Genomic DNA, 20,864 nt, shown 5'->3' with positions numbered 1-20,864 from the left:
TTTATCAGTGAGAGAAAGAAAGGAAGCAAAAGAGCTGGTCCTAGTGTAATTAAGCTATCTCCAAATGTCTCATTCCTTTTGGTTTTGGAGTATCTGTGCTCTGGAAGCAGAGCTTGTCTTCTAGAGCTAGTGTATTTTCCACTACTTGTGCCTTCAGCTGTGGGAAGAAGAAGGGCAGAAGAAATCAAAGAACAGAGAAGGAAACAGAAGAATGAAAAAAAGCCAGCATCATTTTGGAAGCAATCCATTAATTGACTGTCTGTAGAAGTGATGTATCTTCAATATCTTCTGCTGGCTCAGGTCAGGCTGGACATGACCATGCTGCAGCTCTCTTAAGATTACTGGAAGGCCAGGATTTGTTACAGCTCTGTCCTTATGAATGCCAACATTCTTTTGAAAATAGAAGGTTTGCTTTTCTAACCTATTAACAAAATCTACAAGACACCAAGTTGGCTGTACTAAATGCCAGGTTTTTTAAATTAACTTTTTGATCCAGTCTAGTAATTGTGAGATTTTTAAAAAATAATCCCTTTTCACAGAACTGTGAAAACTAGGTGAAGTTCTACAGCAAGCACTGACCTTACAGTATAGCAAGGCAAAGCACCATCCACTGGCAGACAGTATATAGTGTCTAGAAGAATTAAAATAAGGACTTAATTGGCAATTTTTCTGAAATATATCTTCCAAAGTGAAGGACAGGTCTCCATCATCCATTTCTCTCATATTCTGTGTGAGTTTTTTCCACATAGAATTTCATTTTTTTTCTGCATACAAAGTTCAGCTTAGGAAGGAAAATATTTCTGCTTTCTGTAAGAAGCACTATTTTATTTTCTTTAACTTTTGCCAGGAAAACCAAAAAGTTGAGATATCTGGTTTTTTACCCTTGAATTTTCTTTAAAGGTTTGTTCAGATCTTTATATGAATGAATTTACTGAGGTGCTTTTATTCACTCTTAAACACATTTGAGTGCAAATAAATGAAGTCCATTTGCAGAATAGCTAGATTTACAAGGAAACAGGTTATGCCTGATTTGTTAATTTTGGAGACTGCATTGTAATGAATTAGTATGTTGAAAATTAAAATGAGACTATGTTTAAATTTGAAAAATGCAGCTATTGCAGTCCCATTAAAGCTTTTTGTAATCATGCTACTTTTTCTGAATTTGATTGAAAAAATTCTGAAACAGTTGACTATAGCAACATTTTAAATAGCCAATGGCTAATATTTTAATTCGATTGCTTCTCAGAATTTTCTTCTAGAAAAGCATTGCTTTGATATCACTATGGTCCAGTTATTTTTTCTTGAGATGAACTGACTAAAATAATAAAATGCAGCAATTACTCCTAATGGAATTTTGCAGGTGTCTTCCCTGAAGGGCTTGTTTGTGTGCAGTAATAGTGAGCATGAGAAATACAAAATACAGGATGTATTTGTGGTGGTTTGATAATTTCACTAGACTTCTGTCATTGGCTTTTTGGGGCATTGGGATTCCCTCTCTTCATTTTTATGAAGATTAATAGTCTCAATGAGCAAGGTGCTGTAGGAGCACTAAAAGATCACTATCTAGTAACTGGTGTTCTTAGTAAATCTTTTTATGTGTGAATGATAGGCTTATCACATTAATAAATACTAATGCACTCATTTAATACTGTAGACTATAGTCCAAATGCTCTGTATTTGTATGACTAACTAAAGTTGCTCTGAGGTTGATTTGTAATTTGAACTCATGGATAACATGATTCTTAAATCTTAAATCTTGTCCTAACTATAATCCACTTCATATTAAAAATTACATTTTCATTATGAACTAGAGGCAGCAGTGATTTCAAATAATCTTCCTTATTTATGGAACCACAAATGCATGGCAGTCCATATGTCTTTTCCACAATATATCTAAGATTATTTCGAGCCTTGTATGGCCCATATTTGTTCAACAGTCATCATTATGTGTCTACATATGCATATAGCTGTTCAGCTGTGTCAATTATTGTTTGTCAGCTCATTAGAAAGCACACCGATATAAGCAATACATATAGATCAAAAGCTAGTTTTGCTATGTTGTCACTTCTACCATCTAGTTTATTGCCTATTCTTCCCACTCTAAGGACTTGTTCAGCAGTGTGAAACAAATTCTTATTCTGAGCAATGCTTGCTCATCAGTGATATTGTCTCCAGGTTGGCCTGATGTTCAGACAATTAGTCATCAGAGGAAACGGTTGGTGACCAAGCTGAGGTAGGTACTTTGTCTGCACTGCTAAACCTGCTCTTGCTTTGTACATCTACTGACTTCAATACATCTACTGAATATCTCATATAACTAAGTTTCTTCTGGTCCTAAAAGAAAAAGGTTAGATGCATTTGTTCATTTGTTTGACTTGGTAGTTTGGCATAAGTTTTTAATTCCATGCAGACTTAAAAGAGACATTTTCAGCAACTGTCTTGAAGATAGAAAGTTCAACTACTGTTCTTTTCACCCTCAAGTCTGACTAAAGATACACATTCCTTTTTTTTTTTTCACTCTGCATGCTACATTCTGTTAGTAAAGGCATACCTGGGTGAGGTTTATCCCCCAGAGGAAAGGGGAGATGACTCTTGCACTCAGAAGGAGCTGCAAAGGGTCAGTAAAAGCAAGCACTGGTCAAAAGGAAGACCAGGCATGGGAAGGCATCAACAAGAAGAGAACTTGCAGCTACAGTGGGCACTGAGATGGCTGAGGAGAACAGAAATCCAATCAGGCTTAAGAAATAGGGAGAAGAGGATCACAGGAGACCATCAAAGCCCTTGAAGTGACTGAAATCAATCCTGGAAGAAAGGATCTGCTTTGAAAGTACAAAAAAGGCAGGGAATAACTGGTTTATTTTTATTCTTCTCTGTCTTAAATGGTTTTCGTCATTGAGATCACTGTAAGGAGAAGGTTAATTGATCTATTTTAGAGCTCTGATGAGCTCAACATCCTGCCACACCAGGTTTACAGGAAGCTTGACCTTGTTAATAGAATATCCCTAAAAATATCATACAAAGCTGACACTGTCCCGTGCCAGATATTGGGATTTATAGAAAAAATGCCCTTGTACTTTTCTAAAATATGAATTCAGATCTATCAGGAAATGAATATAATGACACCAAATACTACTATTACCTATCAGTGGTTGCAACTGATACATGCAATTTCAATAACAGAGTTTGAAGGAGGTTTTTTATGTGTTACCAAAATAGTTACTTCTGCATCATGGACTGACTAGTTTTATTTCACATGAATGAAGGCTGTTAGTTTGGGTTTACATATTTTTTTTAAAGAGTGAAGAATTTTCAGATCTTTTGGGGAAGCCCTTCTGCTGTTGCTTTACAAAATACATTATTCTGCTAAAGCAGACGCTTTGTGCTCATACTTGGAAACTGCCAAAGTGGCTCTTGGAGGACCTCAAGCCGTCTTTCACTTTCAAAACTGCTGAAGGGATCTTTCCACCTACAAAACTAAATACAGATGTTTCCGAAACGAAAGGAAGAAAATCTAGGAGGCTTTAGCTGAGATGTGGAAGACACTTGCAGCTCCCCTCTTTTTTAGCATTGAGTCACTTGTAGAACATTTTACAAGTATAATGTGTAAAAAATGAGGTAACTGTTCCCTAATAGACTGAAGTAAAACAGAGGGACCATTCAGTGCCATCTGAAGCTAAGTTTACCTTACTGCTTGCTCACCACTGCATCCTTTTCATAATAAACTTCATGTCAGGTGTTGCAGCACATTATAAATACACTGTATCTTTGGCATACACTGATTGTACAGAACCTCTTCTTTCTGGCATCCTTTCAGCATAGGGATTTTTTTTAATATTCATTGAGGTAATTTTCCTACCCTTCTCTGGGTGCCACCTTTATTTTTAGCTCCCTAAGTTGAATTGTTGACTTCTGGTTTGTTAAATTTTGATAAATAATGAAGTATGTTGGCACACTAAAGGCCTGTTCCTAAAAAAAGATGAAGAACTCAGCAGTAAGGTTCAGAGGGAGAACAGGCAAAGTTTTTACTGAATATTTAAAGGGTTACTATCTTTAGCTGTCTATATGTAGCTTTTCAGCTTGCTTAAAAGCTTTTTTTGGTAAGATTCTCCCTAACATTTAAACAAAGATAGAAAGGACTATAAGAGAAAAAATAGGCATTAAAAAAACAAAGGAGCTCCATCAGCCAAGATATATTATACATAGTATTATAAGACAAAGATTATATTGGTGGCATACTTTTCCAAATTAATTTTATTTTCACACAGAGAAAGGGTTCATGTTTTTCATACTGGAGGCATTGAACTTGTTTTTACAATTTTGTTTGGACTCTTAAGGTGAGCAGTTAGGATATTTCTGAGTCATAACAAAAATCAATGAGTACAAGTACTTCAGATGAGATACCATAGCACAGCTTTTAACTCCTACTGTACTGAAATTACAGTAATACAAAATCCAATACATTTCACAGCAAGTATTGGTTTAAGCAATTTATTTCATTGTACTGAACAGATTTTTCTGGTGCTACAGGTTAAGTAAGAACCCCGAGGGATAAGTTCTGAAGCCATATGTAGGTACTGAAAGTCAACAGTATTTGTGTATGTCTTTCCTCTTAGCTAGTGCCATAAGCTCATTGTCTTTTGACTACATTTGTTGATAAACAGACATTTTAGACCTAAAGAATAGAAAAAAAAAATGCTTTCTGAAAAATTCTACACCACCCTTCACGGAAGAAAACCAGAGTACAGGCAAGTAACAAAACAAGATGGAAAGGAGCAATAATTCAATAAGGAAATTATGATATATATTAAATACACAGAGCCGCTTATTTACTCATTTACACTACTTCAACTTGTCTGAAGTCAGTGGAGTTAGCTAAATCATTATTTTAGCCAATAGCTTCTAGTCAAAAGCCTACTTCAAAGGACGCAGTGGTTTGGCAAATTCATCGGCATGCTAAACTACATGTCTCCATGTAAGTGAGCTCTCAGTAAAGAACTTAATTTAGTACTGTTAAGATAAAAGGCATAAATCCAAACCTCATTTAATTTATAATAAGCGTTAAATATAAAAGTAAAGTATTTGCTAATTAACTAACCAGAAGATACCGAAAAATTTTGGAGCTGCATGTCAGTATTTACTAAAGAGAAGGAAAATCCTTTAAGAAGTAGACCTCACTTAGGTAAACTCATCAGGGTAAATAGTGGCAATACCTGCAGTCTTCCATGATGTAAAGAAGCAATAATACCTGGCTGTTTCTCTTACTAGTTTCTCTCAAATAATTATTGCTTGGAAACTTTATTCTGTGCTATGTGAAAAATCCCATCAGGCAGTGGAAAAAAAAGCAACAAGCAATAAATGAATTCCCCTCCTTGCTGTAACTTCCAGAGCCTGGTCAAACTAGATCCAACCTCTGTGTAAGTATTATCATTGGGACTGATGGCAAAAAATAGATTATTCAGTTAAGATTAATTGGTGATATATTCATTAGCTACAAGTGTAACAGTATATCCAAGCCAACATTCCTGTTTCCATGTTCTGTCATAAGCAGTAACTGTCGGTTGACCCATAGGTCGTGATGCCTAAATGGAGGACATGCCAAACATTTTTTACTATGAAAAGCTTAGGTAGGATTATAATTATTGTTCTAAATATCATATTTAAAATAATTTAAACAATTTTAACATTTTTAAACACCATCATGAATCCTGTTTCAGAATAACTAGCTGATGTACATCAGTATTTCTCATATCATACTGTAAAGGTATCAGTATGAATTTAGGATAACTTCATTATTTGCCTGCTGTGAAGTCAGTGTCTATTTTAGGCTACTCAGAAGAAATACCAAAAAAACCCCTCATTTCTTTATTAAGAAGAATTAAAGGAATAATGACTTACAAATATTTTTTTAAAGTTCTATAATTTCTTTATGCTCAGTTTGTCCTTGTTACTTTATCTGTACTGCCAGTTCCTTTTGTAATGAAGAAACTAAATTGTACAAAGAAGCCTTAATATAAATGAAAATATTTTTATGGTCATTCAAATGTCATAAATGTTAAATTTTATCTTAAGATCTCTGTAGAATATTGCTACTAGCAATGGGGGTATCATTAGAAAACTGAGAAACTGTTTTATTCAAATCCATTTTATTCTGTTACAGCACTGGAAATTAGATTGTTTGGAAAAAAATTTATAAAAAACCACTTAGCTCCAGCAAAATTATGTATTTCTCCCAACTTTTTGATAGAATTAAAATGTAATTTTCCCTTAAGGTAGTGCAATATCTTCATTCCTTCTCCTCTAATATAAAATTTCATCTGTAGCCTTAGGTTTTATCAGCAAGCAATTTTAAAAAACATGTGTAATATAAGCAAGCAAACATTGTTTCTGAGTTAATTATACTATACAGGTACAAAAGTGTGGTAATTAATTGCCTGCATGAATTAATTTCTTATAAATTAATTAGTTTCTTATAAATCTATCCTGTATCATATATCTAAATCCATGTTATTTTAAATAATACAAAGGGCAAAAATATGCTAATGCTTCTAAGATTTTGACACAGATTGTCAGGGCTATAATTTTAATTGCTTGCTGCAGCAATCCTGAATAGATTTCTCACACTGACATGCTCTAAGAAAGTTCTCTGAAACCTAAATTGTTGCTTTGTCATGTTTTGAATTTGCTTGATATTCAGCATAACCAGTTTAGGTTTAATTTGCATTTCTTACCATATTTTCACCACAGCATGGTGGCAGCAGAACCTTGCAGTCGGTGGGGGTGCGTACCAATTACAAAGGTGATGCTAAGAAAGGGATTCTCCTGGCAGGCTGTGGATATACGCAGACATCAGAGGATAGTGTAGGTGTTCCAGTGTTGGACTAGAACACTCTACTGTGGTCCAAGACCTGGAGTAAATTTCTCAGGGTTTATAAAACTTTTTACATAGGGAAGGAATTATGTGTCGTGGAGTCTTCACTGTCTCTTAATCCAGAGTTGTTGTTTCCCCATTTTGTTTTCAAAAAGAGGACTAGACAAACACTGGAGAAGACAGCTATTAAGAAGGTTGGCCTTGCAGCCATGCATATACAAGTTCTACTTCTTTGTCCTTCTTTCCGTTTCTGATGCTAAATGCATATCTGATGCTATAGAAGAGCAAGAGCTTTTGATACCATCCGTTAATTTCATCAACAAACCCCACTCATATGGCAATTAAAATAGTACTTATTTTAGTGAATTCCCCATGATACTTGATACCATTTCACTTGCCCCGCTGTGATCTAGGACCATTCAACTTCTGGATTTTTGCTGTGGCACAATAGAGAAAATAGAGAAATGAAGGGGAGGCAGGAAGAACTAGAGGCAGCTGGGTGTTTGATAACGACTTGATAGGATACACCCTAAGAATCATCAAACTGTTAAGGTGGGGCTGTAATATGATAATCATCTGTATCTTCTCACCTTTTTTTAGGAACTTGGGTCAAACAAAGGAGGGGAAAGAAAGGAGGAAAAAGGCTTCTGTCAGAAACATAAAAGATTTTGGATTGTATAGTGGTAAGGAGAGAAATGTGGTGATGGAGCAAATAAGAGAAGGAAGAAAAGGAATAGAGAATAGATAGAGGAAGGGAGAGTTAATATACATGTGTTTAACTGTGTGTAAGTGATATTTTCTATAGTGTTATTTTCCAGTTTCCTGGCAGATGTCCTACTATTGCTGATTTTAAGAGAAATAACTGAGAAGGCTGTTTTATGAACTAATTTCATTACTTCTGCTGTCTACTGTGGACTCTGTAGTGAAGTGTGGGGTTTGCTGAATGACCACCTATATTGTTACTAGTCATAACAGAAAGAAAATGGATTATTTTATATTCTTGAGAGATTTTTAACTTCTTTTTCTTCCCATGAATAATTCTATGGATGAACTCGGCCACTAAATCCTGTTACATGAAACTTTTGACTTTCAAAGAGATTCAGGAAAGGGATTTCATGTTTGCATTATTATATACAGTATAGAAGTCTGCTGTCATTTACGTGGTTGCACCTTCACTCTATGTTTTCTCCTGTTTGTTTTCTCAAAATACTTACTAGAACTAGCAAGGGAATAGGTTGTATCTTTGCATTTTCTAACACCAATCCTGACTGATCTGTGAGATTTTGTACAAATACAAACCATAATTATTTCACAAGCATCCCTTTCTGCCTTTTCCCCTTTCATTTGTTTTAGTCTCTGAACTGTATTATTATTTTTATTTACCTAAGCTGTGATAGTACCATTTTTGTCTGTCAGTTTCTTTCCAGTCTCTAATGCAAATACAGTTGGTGGAAAAAGTACTCCTACGCTGCTTCTGCTGTGATGTGGTTCAGTAGTGCAGTCCTCTGACATCGGCACTATTGTTATTCTGATCAGTTTAATACAGTTTGCCGAACTGTGATGACAACCTGAGTGTTCTGTAATACCTAGGCAATACCTTTTTGGAAAACAGGCTGTTCCACAGGATTTTTTTTCTGTCCTAAATAAATCATAGAATTTAGAGATAGAAAAGATGAAATCAGAAGCGGTAAGATAAGCCCCCTCTGTAAAAGTGGATAAGTTACTCAGGCAAATCTATTTGGTCTCTGCAATATTGTCATCGTGTTAGAAGGGGCTGATGTTCAAAGGGAATAAGGTGCTGACCTTGAAAACACACCAGTCCAGTGAACTGTAGAAAGAACAGTCCAGGCAGGTAGCAAAGCTAAAACGGGGTCGCCAAACTCAAGACATACACCACTACATCTGTCTGCCCTGTTTTCTTACTTCCGCCTGCAAGACAGCAGGGTTTGTTGACCCACTTCAATGTCATTACAAGCCTTCTTGGTATTTTCTGTTATGCCTTAATTCACCCTTGGCTGGATGGACAAACAAAAACTAAGTTAAGAATGATTTAAACAGCATTACATCTGACTGGATTAGTTGTCATGACTTCACATTTGGTGAAAAACACCCATAGAACTGAAAAAACATATTTACACACTGAATGGGGCACATAACTACAGCAATATTAATCCAGAGTATCAGGAGATATGCAGATGGCACTTCAAAATTTTGTCAAAGAGCAATTAAACTGTTTATATTATCAACATCTACTGGAGATTTGTCAATGAAGTGTTTAAAAAAATGCATTGTTCAGTTTCAAGACTACTTATTTAGTAAGAGTGACTTCGGTCTACTATTTCTATGTTATAAAACTACAAAATTGTATGACAGTGCCAGTTTAATATAACCTTGTTACCAAAGTAAATATGTATTATCTAGCTATTACTCTGATAAAATTTTAGAGGTTTCCATAAAAGAACAGAAGTCTTGTTCAATTTGCTGCTGCTTCTAAAGCAAAACATCTTGGACATGAACCTACTACATAGAGTCTTAAAGCAGAATATTTTGTGGCACTGCATAATGTAACAGGAAAGTGACCGTAGCTTGAGGTTCACTGGTAGCTCTGACTGGTGCTATTTAAAGTCCTTTTTAAAACTGCGCTTAAAAATCCTTTAAAAAGACCCAGACCGCCTCTAGATTTTTATGTTTAGGTCCACAAAAGGTCTTCAGTCAACTCCTGTCTACTTTTACATTAGGTACTTAAATGTGCAATGGTAGTCTAGGCCTTTTCTTTACTGCTGCTTTTCTCAGGTGCTTTATATTTCATGTCACACAAATTCTTCCAGTGGATAGCACTACCCTTCTTGGCATGCTCAGGCTTTCTAGTACTAGTATTAGTTCACTAAATATCCCATGCACCTACTAAATCTACTGCCTAGTATAAACTAAGTACTATCATATAAGAGGTCCAACACAAGAGACATTTTCAAAGCAGCCCTGACGTGCCATACAAAACTGCCAGAGGCAAGGTACATCCCCAAGTCTGTAGAACTTATCCAGCATATGGATTCAGTTCCTTTCTCTGCCTGACAGTAGAAGTCACATCACTTTCATGACTGAACCACCAAGAATAGCTCTGACAAATGTTTTTAGACAGTAAGAAGGAAAGCAGTAGCAGTCTCACACACACATGTGCCATGGCACTGCAGGAAAAGGTGGTAGATGATAGTCACAGAAAACTGCATGACATTTGGCATACCTGCAAAACTACTTAATCACATCTACATAGTGTTTGGCTACAGTCAGCTTGGACCTGACAGCAAAATCCTCCATTCCTTTATTCTGAGTATTATATAATTCCTCACTGCCACTTTCTGCCAATTAGTCTTTCATGCATCTAATTTTCTCTGCCAGAAGATGGCATAGGCATTTCAAATTTAATTGTTGCTGCAGCTTCACTGGAAGTTTCTGTGTGATAATTATTATAATCTAAATTCAGTATAACATTTTCTTTTCAAATTGCATCTTTCATTTGTGCTGTGCTGATTATGTCAATTTTTCTTCAACTTGCAGCACACTAGAATAAAGTATTACAATAAGGATTATTCTGATAACATTATCTTTAGCAAATCTATCCTTCCATATCTCTCAAATATACTGTCATGTAGTTCTCCAGCTGTCCAGACCTGTAAGACTCAGCACCCTAAATTTCTGTCAACTGCAGTTAGAAGTTAGGTTACTTAGGTCATTGCAGTACCTGAACTTGTCCATGACACTCAAAATCTCTACATTAATAACATTATAAATGAGTTCAAACCATAAATATTTAATACTCTCTCCTCAGTGCTAACAAGCTACCTGCCTGACCTCATTATAGCTGTAGGCAGTTGCCATGTCTGTAATTACAGAGCAGGTTTCATTAGTGTACCGACTAGATGATAGAGGGTCTGAAAATCCCTTCTATTATGATTCAGAGGTGTACATTTGAATGAGGTTTTAAGAATAAATACAAGGTCTTTTTTCAGCTTAAAAGGAAAAAGAAAGGTCTTCATGTGCTTAAAGTGAAAAGGTTCATTGTGGGCATTAAGCCATTCAAATTTCCCAGCACCGCTACTTGCAGCATCAGGGTTAATTTGCTAATGAGAAGCAAAACCCACGGGCCCATCATGCTATTCAAATTTAATGTGCATGTGGACTTCTTGATTCAGGCCAGGTTTATAAATAGTGCCTTCAGTTTAAAAATAGGCTTTTTAGATCTAGGGGAGTTGATATTGTGATCTGTTAAGTGAATGAAGCTCCCAGGAGTAACTGGAGCTTATGTAATATTTATTTCTACATTTTTGCTCAGCTGTTTTGTGCCATTTTGATGCTGAGCTGCAAGGACTGTTAGTTTCTGAAACCTTTCAAATCTTTCTTCTGTGAAGCTGGGACTGTCTGCATGCTTGCTTGTCTAGGTAACCTTACCTGACCTTGGGATTTTGCCTAAGAAATGGTGGTCATTGACCCCACTTAGAGGTATTTTAATTTAATAATTTTTATTGCATATGACCTTTGTGGAATCCCCAGCTGTGCTGCAAGGTACATCAACTTTCCAGTATTAAATTAATCCTGGAAAGACTATGGACAGGTCTTCTTTTTCTTGAAACATTGTGACTGATGAAGGTCCCAGGGAGAATGGTTACTGAGCCTGCAGAGGTGAGCTCTGTCTCCAGATACATGAACAAGGAAGGATAATTTATTAAATTTGCATCAGACACTCACAAGAACAGCTTTCATTCCTTGATTTTGTAGTTGTTTGTGATGTTTTACAAGTGAAATAGTGGTGCTAATGCAACAATATTCAGGGCAAAAATGTTCATGGAACATGAAACAAACCTAGTGTTAATATTTGTCACTGAGATACCATTTTGTGCATGGAAACAGCTATGAAAGCAGAGGCCTAACAAAATGTCTTTCTAAGGAAAAAGTTCAGCTCTTGGTGGCAAAATGAAGCATATCATATTGAATATTATGCTTAGCCTTCTAATTTTGCTTTCCTCATAAACTAGCTCATTGCTTTATTTCATGCAATGTTTTATATTCTAGAATCAGAGACTTATTCACTCCTACCATTCACCTGTGAAGAGGACTTACTAGTTTTCTAAACCAGCTGTTTTGCCAGCTATCTATCAATGCTGTGGCTTTTGCTAGATATAAATGTGTCAGTGTGAGGCTGTGTTCAGTTTTAACAACGACATACCCCATTCAAATTCTCTACTGCTGCAGGCATTCAGTGGCATGCACCTAATCTTAGTCTTGTTTTCAGCTAGCAGCATAAAACCCCAGATTAACATTATGAGCAAGGGCTGGATTAATGAGAAACATTTTGAAATGCCAAAAAAATATCTGTAAGCTATCCTTGAAGAAAATCAGTAGAAGTATTAGAGTGATCAGAAATCAGTGCTTTAAAATTTAAACAGAAACTTTAGCACTATTAAATATATTAAAACTTATTATATTTTATTGTTATAAACTTATTATATTTTATTTTTATAAAATAACAATCTTAGCAATATAATATTTGAATGCATCACAACTCCTAGAAAACCTGATCTAAATTTATAGTGAAGCATCCTAGTCAAGTAAGCCTAGTTATGAAAAAATCAGCAATGACTGTTAGCATAACTGGCAATGTCTGACAGGTGATAAAAAGACAGTAGATAAGAATGGCATGGATCTGGTAGTTACAAACTAAGTTTGATCTTGTAACTGATCCAACATTGCAACTATTCTCTTTCCTTAAAGATATGCTTAACAAGTAAACATTAGAGGTCTGAGTCAATGGCTACTGACAAAAGTTTCATACATGACTTTAATGGTAGTTGCATGTACTGTTCAGTCTTACCTAAAAGCACAAGCATCTCCAGTTGGCATAAAGTCTTAGTTAAAGCTGGTGTAAGGTGGAACACTAATGCATAAACAGGAAATGTGATGTTATATACTTCAAAATGTATCAACATGATGAAAACATGATGGTGTCTGGAAAGCACTTGTTGTAAGAAGCCAATACATTATTTAGACAGGAAATAATTTGAAACAGATGAGCAGAAATGGTGACAGAGCAACCAATATTAAAAGGTACAGAAATATTTTGGAAAAAAAGGAAGAGAAATAGTAGCCTTACCAATGTTGCCAGTAAAATTAGATCTTTTAAAAAATTCATTCATATTTCCTTATTACTGAAAAATCCTAGCTGGAGTCCCTAATGCTTTAAAACATTGTTATCTTGTACCATAGATAATTTCTTTCCCTTTTTACAATATATTATTTTGCCCAGCCTAAAATCAAAATAAGAAATGAAGAGTTAAAATACTTCACAGTCTCAGCACTTGAGGAAAGAAGTCTGTAGACCATATCTCCCTCAGTTCTCCTAAAACTGCAGGAAAAATCAGTCCTTTTTGATTTGCTGGCAAAGTGCTCAGCCTCCCAGTCTGGGTCCATGGTGGGCATTCAGCACCACTTAGACTAAGCAACTGTATTTTTTTCTATTAATATTCTGCATTTCTTGAAGTTGCTAGAAATTTCTGGAAACTTTCTAATTCCTATTAACTTCAGGACATAGCACTAAATCTAGGGAATATCAACCCACATAGTTTGTATATGTTATGCAGATACAAGATGCTACTGTGTAGTTCTGATTTGATGCTCTTACATTCATTTTGACATCATGGCAATTAATCTCATAAGCATTTTTTTATGATCTTTCAGGGTCACAGTTTTTACACTTAGTTTATGTCGTATTTTGCTCTTGGAAAAGTCAGATTGTCTAGGAGAGCACTTGTTAAGCAGATTTTATCCAGCAGGTAGGTCTGTTTGCTGAGTAGGAAGTTATCTTTTTCAGTAAGGGTGATGAAAATATTTAATGAAATGTTGTTTTAGACTGCATCTAAAAGCATAGCCTGCTAAAGCTGGTTACCAGTAGATTATCTTTCTTCTGACACACATCTGTAGCACAACATCTGCTTAAATTTGTTAAAGTTTATTTGATTTAAGTCAAATTCAAACTCTATCTTCTCAATTCAGCCAGCTGGTGTTAATGCACAGTAGTTCATTCTTTAAGGACATAAATCAAATTTTTTCACAGAAACAGGATCTCACTCTAAAGAGAATGAATAAATTTTGTTCAAGGAACAGTTACTCCAGAGTTTTATTTTGTGTCTTTTTAAAAGGGTTCGATATGGAGTTTCAGGCTTCATTTATAGCGTTTGTTCAAACCCGACTCTGAAGACAAAAATTAATTTTTTCCTGTATCTCTTTTTTATGATGCTTACCTCTACAATACAAAGTGTTCCACACACATAAGAGTTTAATTTCATAATATGCTATTCCCACAATATGAGAATTTCATAGAATATCAGTATTTTCCACTGCTGGTGGGTGCCTAAATCTAGGACCATATTTTTTGAATTGTATATTGTGTAACACATGAAAGCTCAATGTCATTTTAGATCAGACTTCAGAGTCTGAAACAATGAACCTCAAAATATACAACAAACATACAAGTCCCAAATAAATTTTTACTTGAATTTTCTGTTCTATCTTAATGACAAAGTTTCTGGACTCACAAGGAAAATGTATCTCAACTCAAGACTGAAGATAAACCCTTCCTGAAAGGCCAGTTAAAAGTCCTCTCTGCAAGCAGGTACCTGGTTTCCAGGTAGTTCTAGCCCAGCGCTTTAGTCGTCCAGCTGACATACTAACTATAAGCTGGTAGCCTGGGACTTGGTTTCCAAGCTCATGATTTTTTTAAAAAGTCAAGGTCCCAGGATATCTTGCTAGCCTTGAATTTCCGTACGAAGCAGCTTGTATTTCCAAGACTTTCAGTTTGTCACTCTGTGACAACTGACTGAAAAGATAAGCTGGGACAACCATGGTGCACCACTTTATGGAAGCCTAAAATCTGGCTGATTCAGAGACAGAATGCCTACTCTTCATAGACTCAGCTGTTTCCAAAGCACAGCTAAAATTGTTCAAAGTATGCCACCTATCTTCTTTTAACAAAGGCACACCCACCACCACCCCAACACCTGCTTCTAGCTTTGTTCTTATAGCTGAATCTTTTGGCTCAAGTGGGTAAATAATGATAATATTAGCAATATTAATGGAGAACACCAGCACAAGTTTCAGTGGATTGGCAGAGAAAGAAGCTTGGGATAGGCAGTCTACAGCAAAGCAGAAAATAAATAGGATTCATTTAAGTATTACATTTAAATAAGTGTCCCAGTTCTTTGTCCCATCTGGAGTTGATATGGTGCTATTTCATCAAACCTGCAATATTCTGGGCAGGGAAAAAACTTGCCAACAGCAACTTTTCATTCACATTCCACTTTTTGATTCACAAGATAAACACAGAGCTCTGAGTTTCATATAGTCTTTTTATCCATTTTTGTATCGCTTGCCACTATGTGAAGGGTAAATTCTGAAAGCAATGTTTTTTTCCCTTGCCATCTTCTGCTTAAAGGAGCTCTACTGTCTGTGCTGAAATGATCTGGAATTCTGCCACAGCCTTCAGGATAAGCATATTTCAGTTTGGCAGTGAATTCCTGGACTAAAGAAGAAACAACTGCAAACACCATCAACAGAAAGTTATTTATAAATCCAGATACAAATTCTATGAATCCAGTGTAGCAATCTTTTAACTGAGGCCATTTGTCCCAGCTGCCATTAGTACAAATATCAAATGTGGTACTTCATACATGTGTCAAAATTTAAACAAAAAAGAATAAGTAGCATCCTGACCCAGATAATTTCTATGTTTTCCTCTGTAGGTGTCTGCAGATTTAGTATTTCTACCTGACCATTTAAAGCGTAAGGTTAGTGAGAGACTATGCTTGAGGTAATATTTAAAAAAAAAAAGTTTTGTGAATTGTATTGGTCCATAGATGCTTTAACCTTTTGTTTAACCTATTTTTACCTATTTTAATTTTTGTCTGCTCAAAAGTAATGCATAAAGCAGTTCACCAAGCCAACTTTGGATTGATAATGAAATGCTACATAATCTAAAACTAGCATTGTATTTTCTTACAGGTTGCAATAGGAGCTCATATTTAATTTTCAGTGAATAATCTCAGAATTCTAAAATATAATCTGCAATACACACATGCATATGTATACATGCATACACATGTATTTATATACCTACACACACGCATGTGTGTATACACATTTATAGCTTTCTGTAGCTATGGACATGAATAACTGGACCAATACATGTAGCAGTTATTAAAAAAAATAAATAAAAGCTGTATCAGTGTATCTTGTGACGTTCCTAGAAACTGGAATGGTGGAGGCATTCAGATGAGTTATCATTTAAGCAACTAGAAAAAGAATATATAATTATACTCAAAAGATTAATTCAAAACACATAGTTATGATGGTTTCCATTGTCTTTGAAGAACAGAGAAGGGTTCTATCAAGAACTAATACAATCCAAAATAATCTCCTTTTTTTTTAATTAAAAAATGATCCAAGATGATGGATCATTTCTTAATTTTCCAGTTTGGAGGCAGAGGAGAATGTGGCATCAAAAGTGTCTGGGAAATGTCTAGGTCACTGTCCAGGAGCACTTCTTTTACTGAAGAGTATGTCTCTCAATTCAGGAAAGACAGCTATGTTTGCTAGATTCTTAGAAGTTAAGTTTAGTTAAGTGCTAGCCAGCAGATTCAGAGACTAACTTTAAAAGTCATGTTAAAGTCATGGATGCTTGAAATGCAAATGGGAAAAAAAAGATTTTCATTTCAGGACTGGAAAAGTTTAGGGGTAATGTAAGGAAAGGGAATTAAATTAAATATGGAAGGTAAATGTGAGTTTTGAAATTTATTAGTAATTATATTTCTTCTGCTGATTTTTCAAGAGAGACTATCTATTTAAAACCAAAGCAAGGCTTAAAGTTATGAATATTTTAATTTGATATGAATTCTAAGTCGGTATGATTGGAAGAATCCAAATAAATGAGATGATAAAAATATTAGGTCATGGTAATTAAACTCAAAGACAGTTTCTTTTAAAAAGTGCATCTTTAAGTTAAGATACTTCCTTTCTAGATTAAAAATGAGTGTCTTTTTCTGATATATGTCAATTAATTTTGATCTAGAAAGTAGAAACTAATTAAATTTGAAGTGTTCCACTAAGGCTGCTCATTAATATATTGAGAGCAGAAGCAACAGAAAAGAGCAAAACTAATACTTGCTTTTTTATATTTATTTTACAGGAAATGTGTTTGTTGTAAGCCTGGCAGTTGCAGACCTGGTTGTAGCCATCTACCCATATCCACTGGTTCTCACATCTGTATTTCGCAACGGATGGAATCTGGGATACCTTCACTGCCAGATTAGTGGCTTCTTGATGGGCCTAAGTGTCATTGGATCAATCTTCAATATTACAGGCATCGCTATCAACCGGTACTGCTATATCTGCCACAGTCTCAAGTATGACAAACTGTACAGCAACAAGAATTCATTGTGCTATGTTGTTCTTATCTGGGTCCTAACAGTTGTTGCTATTGTGCCCAACCTGTTTGTGGGATCGCTACAGTATGACCCCAGGATTTATTCATGTACATTTGCACAATCTGTGAGCTCAGCGTATACAATAGCAGTTGTGTTTTTCCATTTCCTGCTTCCCATAGCCATAGTTACGTTCTGTTACCTGAGAATATGGATCCTGGTTATTCAGGTAAGGCGAAGGGTTAAACCAGATAACAACCCCCGGCTGAAACCACATGACTTCAGAAACTTTGTAACCATGTTTGTGGTGTTTGTACTGTTTGCAGTCTGCTGGGCCCCTTTGAACTTCATAGGCCTTGCTGTGGCCTTCAACCCAGAAACTATAATCCCTAGGATTCCAGAGTGGTTGTTTGTATCTAGTTATTACATGGCATATTTCAACAGCTGCCTTAATGCTATCATATATGGACTTCTGAACCAGAACTTCAGAAGAGAATACAAGAGAATTATTGTCACTTTTTGTACAGCAAAAGTTTTTTTCCAAGATAGTTCTAATGATGCAGGAGACAGGATGAAAAGTAAACCTTCTCCATTGATTACAAACAACAATCAAGTGAAGGTGGACTCTGTCTGAAAATGGGAATCTTATTATTGTTACTCAACAGCATCCAAATAAAGTATCTGTTCTATTAGACCTACTGTTAAATATTATAGTGAAACATCTATTCTACACTGAAAGCACTTTGATCAAATTCTTTGCATGGTATTTGGGAACTCAAGGAGCCTTGACATACAGATCTTATTATACAGTGGTATATCTCTCATATAACACCACAATGATATCCTTGAGGGAATTGCAAAGTTATGCATGGATACTTTTTTTCCCCCTTGAATTGAGATAAAGAACTAGAAAAAGATTGAAACATAAGTATCCACACTGCATGGCTCAATAAAAGTAATCACAAAACTGTTCCTACCACTTTCTGCCTGCTTCTTCTGGCCAGGTTATGGTTCTGATTCTAAAACCTCTGAGAACTTCTTTTAAAAGATGGAATCAGATATTTATGAAATATATTAAGAAATGTGAAGTGAGAAATCAAGGTGACTGAAAAATCATTAGGATTTTAAACAAGTACCTCTACTTATATTGCTTTGCTCCTAACATGGACAGGATTATTCATTTTTTGGAGACTAAACCTCACCAGCCTTCCTAGGAATGGCATTCTCAATTGACTTCTCAATTTTAAAATAACTTTTAGAAGGAGAAATATACCCGACTGATTATCTTCAAAGCTACAAGGGCAGGAGAATAAACAGCAAGGAAAGAAAAGAGCCAATGATTCATCAGCTCAAGCTGTTTAGGCATTAAAAAGGTGTAGGAGGGTTGGGAAGAGAAATATAAAGAACCGTTCTTTCTGAAGAGACAGTAATCCATGAAATCAGGAAGTGCTCCAGAGGAGTTTCTGGGGAACTATGTCCTAGAAACATAAGCGAGGAAGGACCACTATTTCTTACTCGTGTACAGTACAGGAGTTCTAAGCCTCGGTGAGAAGAAGATTAACGCATTTAAGAGGAACTGTGGGTGAGGATGACATTTTTGTACGGTTAGTGGAATCTTAACCTCATAAAGCCCTGGGAAATGAGAAATATTTATAGGATGAGAATTTAACATTTTTCTCAACTTGATCTCCTGAGAATAACCTGAGACTATAGGTTATTTTGTAATCTGCCACATACAAGTTTTTCAAAATAATAATTAGGTGTTTACCACATGCTGATCATAATGTAATAACTTAGAGAAATTAGACACCTTTAAATAATAGAAAAGAGATTATGCTACTTATGATACTGGTACAAGGAGGAACACGTGAATCTCAGGACAGAACCTGCTATGTGGACATTCCACAGACAGCAGGCACCTCTTCACTGAGGGACAGCATATTGTGAAGTGAGGAAGAATAGCTAGACAGGCAGCCTCCTGCAACAATGAATCTGTTTGTAATCTGTATGTAATCCTCTGGTGGAGAAAAGCAAATCGCAACAATAGGATTCACCTTAAAATTGACCTTAAGAAGAAGGAGCATTTAGTTCTGGAAAGATGCTTCAACTGTCATACCTTTTAATGCTCAAGTGTTCTTACCTACACTGATGTACAAGTACATGAGCTTTTCCAAACCAATTCCAATAATTTCAACTGGACTAAGAATTTCTGAATAGCCATCAGGCTTCTGTTAATCTATATTAAAACATGGACTTTACCTAAACAGTTCATTTAAATTGTTACTTGCTCTACTGGAGATTTTCTGGAGCTTTTATGTTTTAGAAGCCAACAGCCTATTTCATATAATTCCTTAAACTGCATACAAATCTAACAGTGTTTTGTTTTTCTGGGATCATAGATCTATGTACCCTTGACTTAATAATGAACTAAAAGGGAACAAAAGATTCTTATTTACTTGAAAACCCCACCTGACACTTTGTCAACTGACCAGTTTCTTACCTTAAAAATAGGTGCCTCATGTCAAGTTGACAATGGAACTAATGAATAACATTGTAAAGCCCTGGAGATGAACTAGCAAGTCAATGCATTGCTGAGGTGCTTGACTCATCTTTGTTTACATTTGCAGTCAGAACCACTGTGTAAATAACCAGCTCTCTTCTATTGTGGTATCATCATATGATGCGATATGATACAACATGATGAACAGCATAGAGTATATCACAGCTTTCTTCACTGTGATTCCATCCTTGGAGGATGCTTAGCTCTGTAATTTTATTGCTTTATGTGTAGTGATTTAGAACTAGCAAGGGAGGCATGACCACCTTATAAGAAAAGAAGCTTTTCATGTAAGAAAAAACTATGTTTAAATTCTTACAAAACTTGCCTTATTTAAAGCATATTTTCAATGAAAATAATGTCTTATGATGTATTTAATAAAGTAGCATAAAGGTAGTTTAAGTAGCGTAATCATTAATAAAATTGGAATTCTCAAAGACCTTTCACTTGCCATTTCCAACAGAAAATGTACATGTTTATCATGTCTACATATTTATGAACCGGTTCAAGATACTGTATCCAATATAATGGGTTATCTGAGGTATTGAAATCCCCATAATTCACAAGTGCTAAAATATATTTTTGATGATAATAAAAATGGTTTGCTATATATAATAAAACATGTTATACCAAAGTTATATATTTTATTGAATAGACCTGTAACAAAAATGGAAAGCATTTTTCAGATCTGATATTTTGAAATATTTGTATTAAATCTAAATCACAGAAATGTGCATGTTGGTGATGTTATGAGCTGCTAAATATAGCAATAATTTTAAGAAATTAATCTCTTGTTCTTCTTTGGGGGGAGGGAAGAGTGTTAGCCTTTAGCATTTAGTTTAAATTAAGATGATTAAAATTCTGGGCAATATCTGCTGCCCTCTTCAAATTAATTTTGCATTTACTGCCATTCTGCAGTACATTTTAGGTAAGGTTTGCAAAACCACTCATTGCCAAAGTGAAAGCATAATGA

General features: G+C 35.4%; 1 protein-coding gene across 1 annotated transcript in view; it reads left to right on the top strand.

The window, feature by feature from the left end:
* The window catches only part of MTNR1A (melatonin receptor 1A), a 56,925-nt gene extending 36,323 nt beyond the window's left edge, over positions 1-20,602 (top strand). Inside the window, exon 3 of the mRNA XM_056326507.1 lies at positions 17,100-20,602. Coding sequence (XP_056182482.1) covers positions 17,234-17,968 — 735 coding nt within the window. The 5' untranslated portion in view covers positions 17,100-17,233 and the 3' untranslated portion in view covers positions 17,969-20,602. The remainder of the gene's footprint in view (positions 1-17,099) is intronic.
* The last annotated feature ends 262 nt before the right edge of the window (positions 20,603-20,864 follow it).

The sequence above is a fragment of the Falco biarmicus genome, chromosome 1, assembly GCF_023638135.1.
Source record: "Falco biarmicus isolate bFalBia1 chromosome 1, bFalBia1.pri, whole genome shotgun sequence".
In the NCBI taxonomy this organism is placed as follows: domain Eukaryota; kingdom Metazoa; phylum Chordata; class Aves; order Falconiformes; family Falconidae; genus Falco; species Falco biarmicus.
The sequence above is the reverse complement of the archived record's forward strand: the minus strand, read 5'-3'. Positions and strand labels throughout refer to the sequence as shown.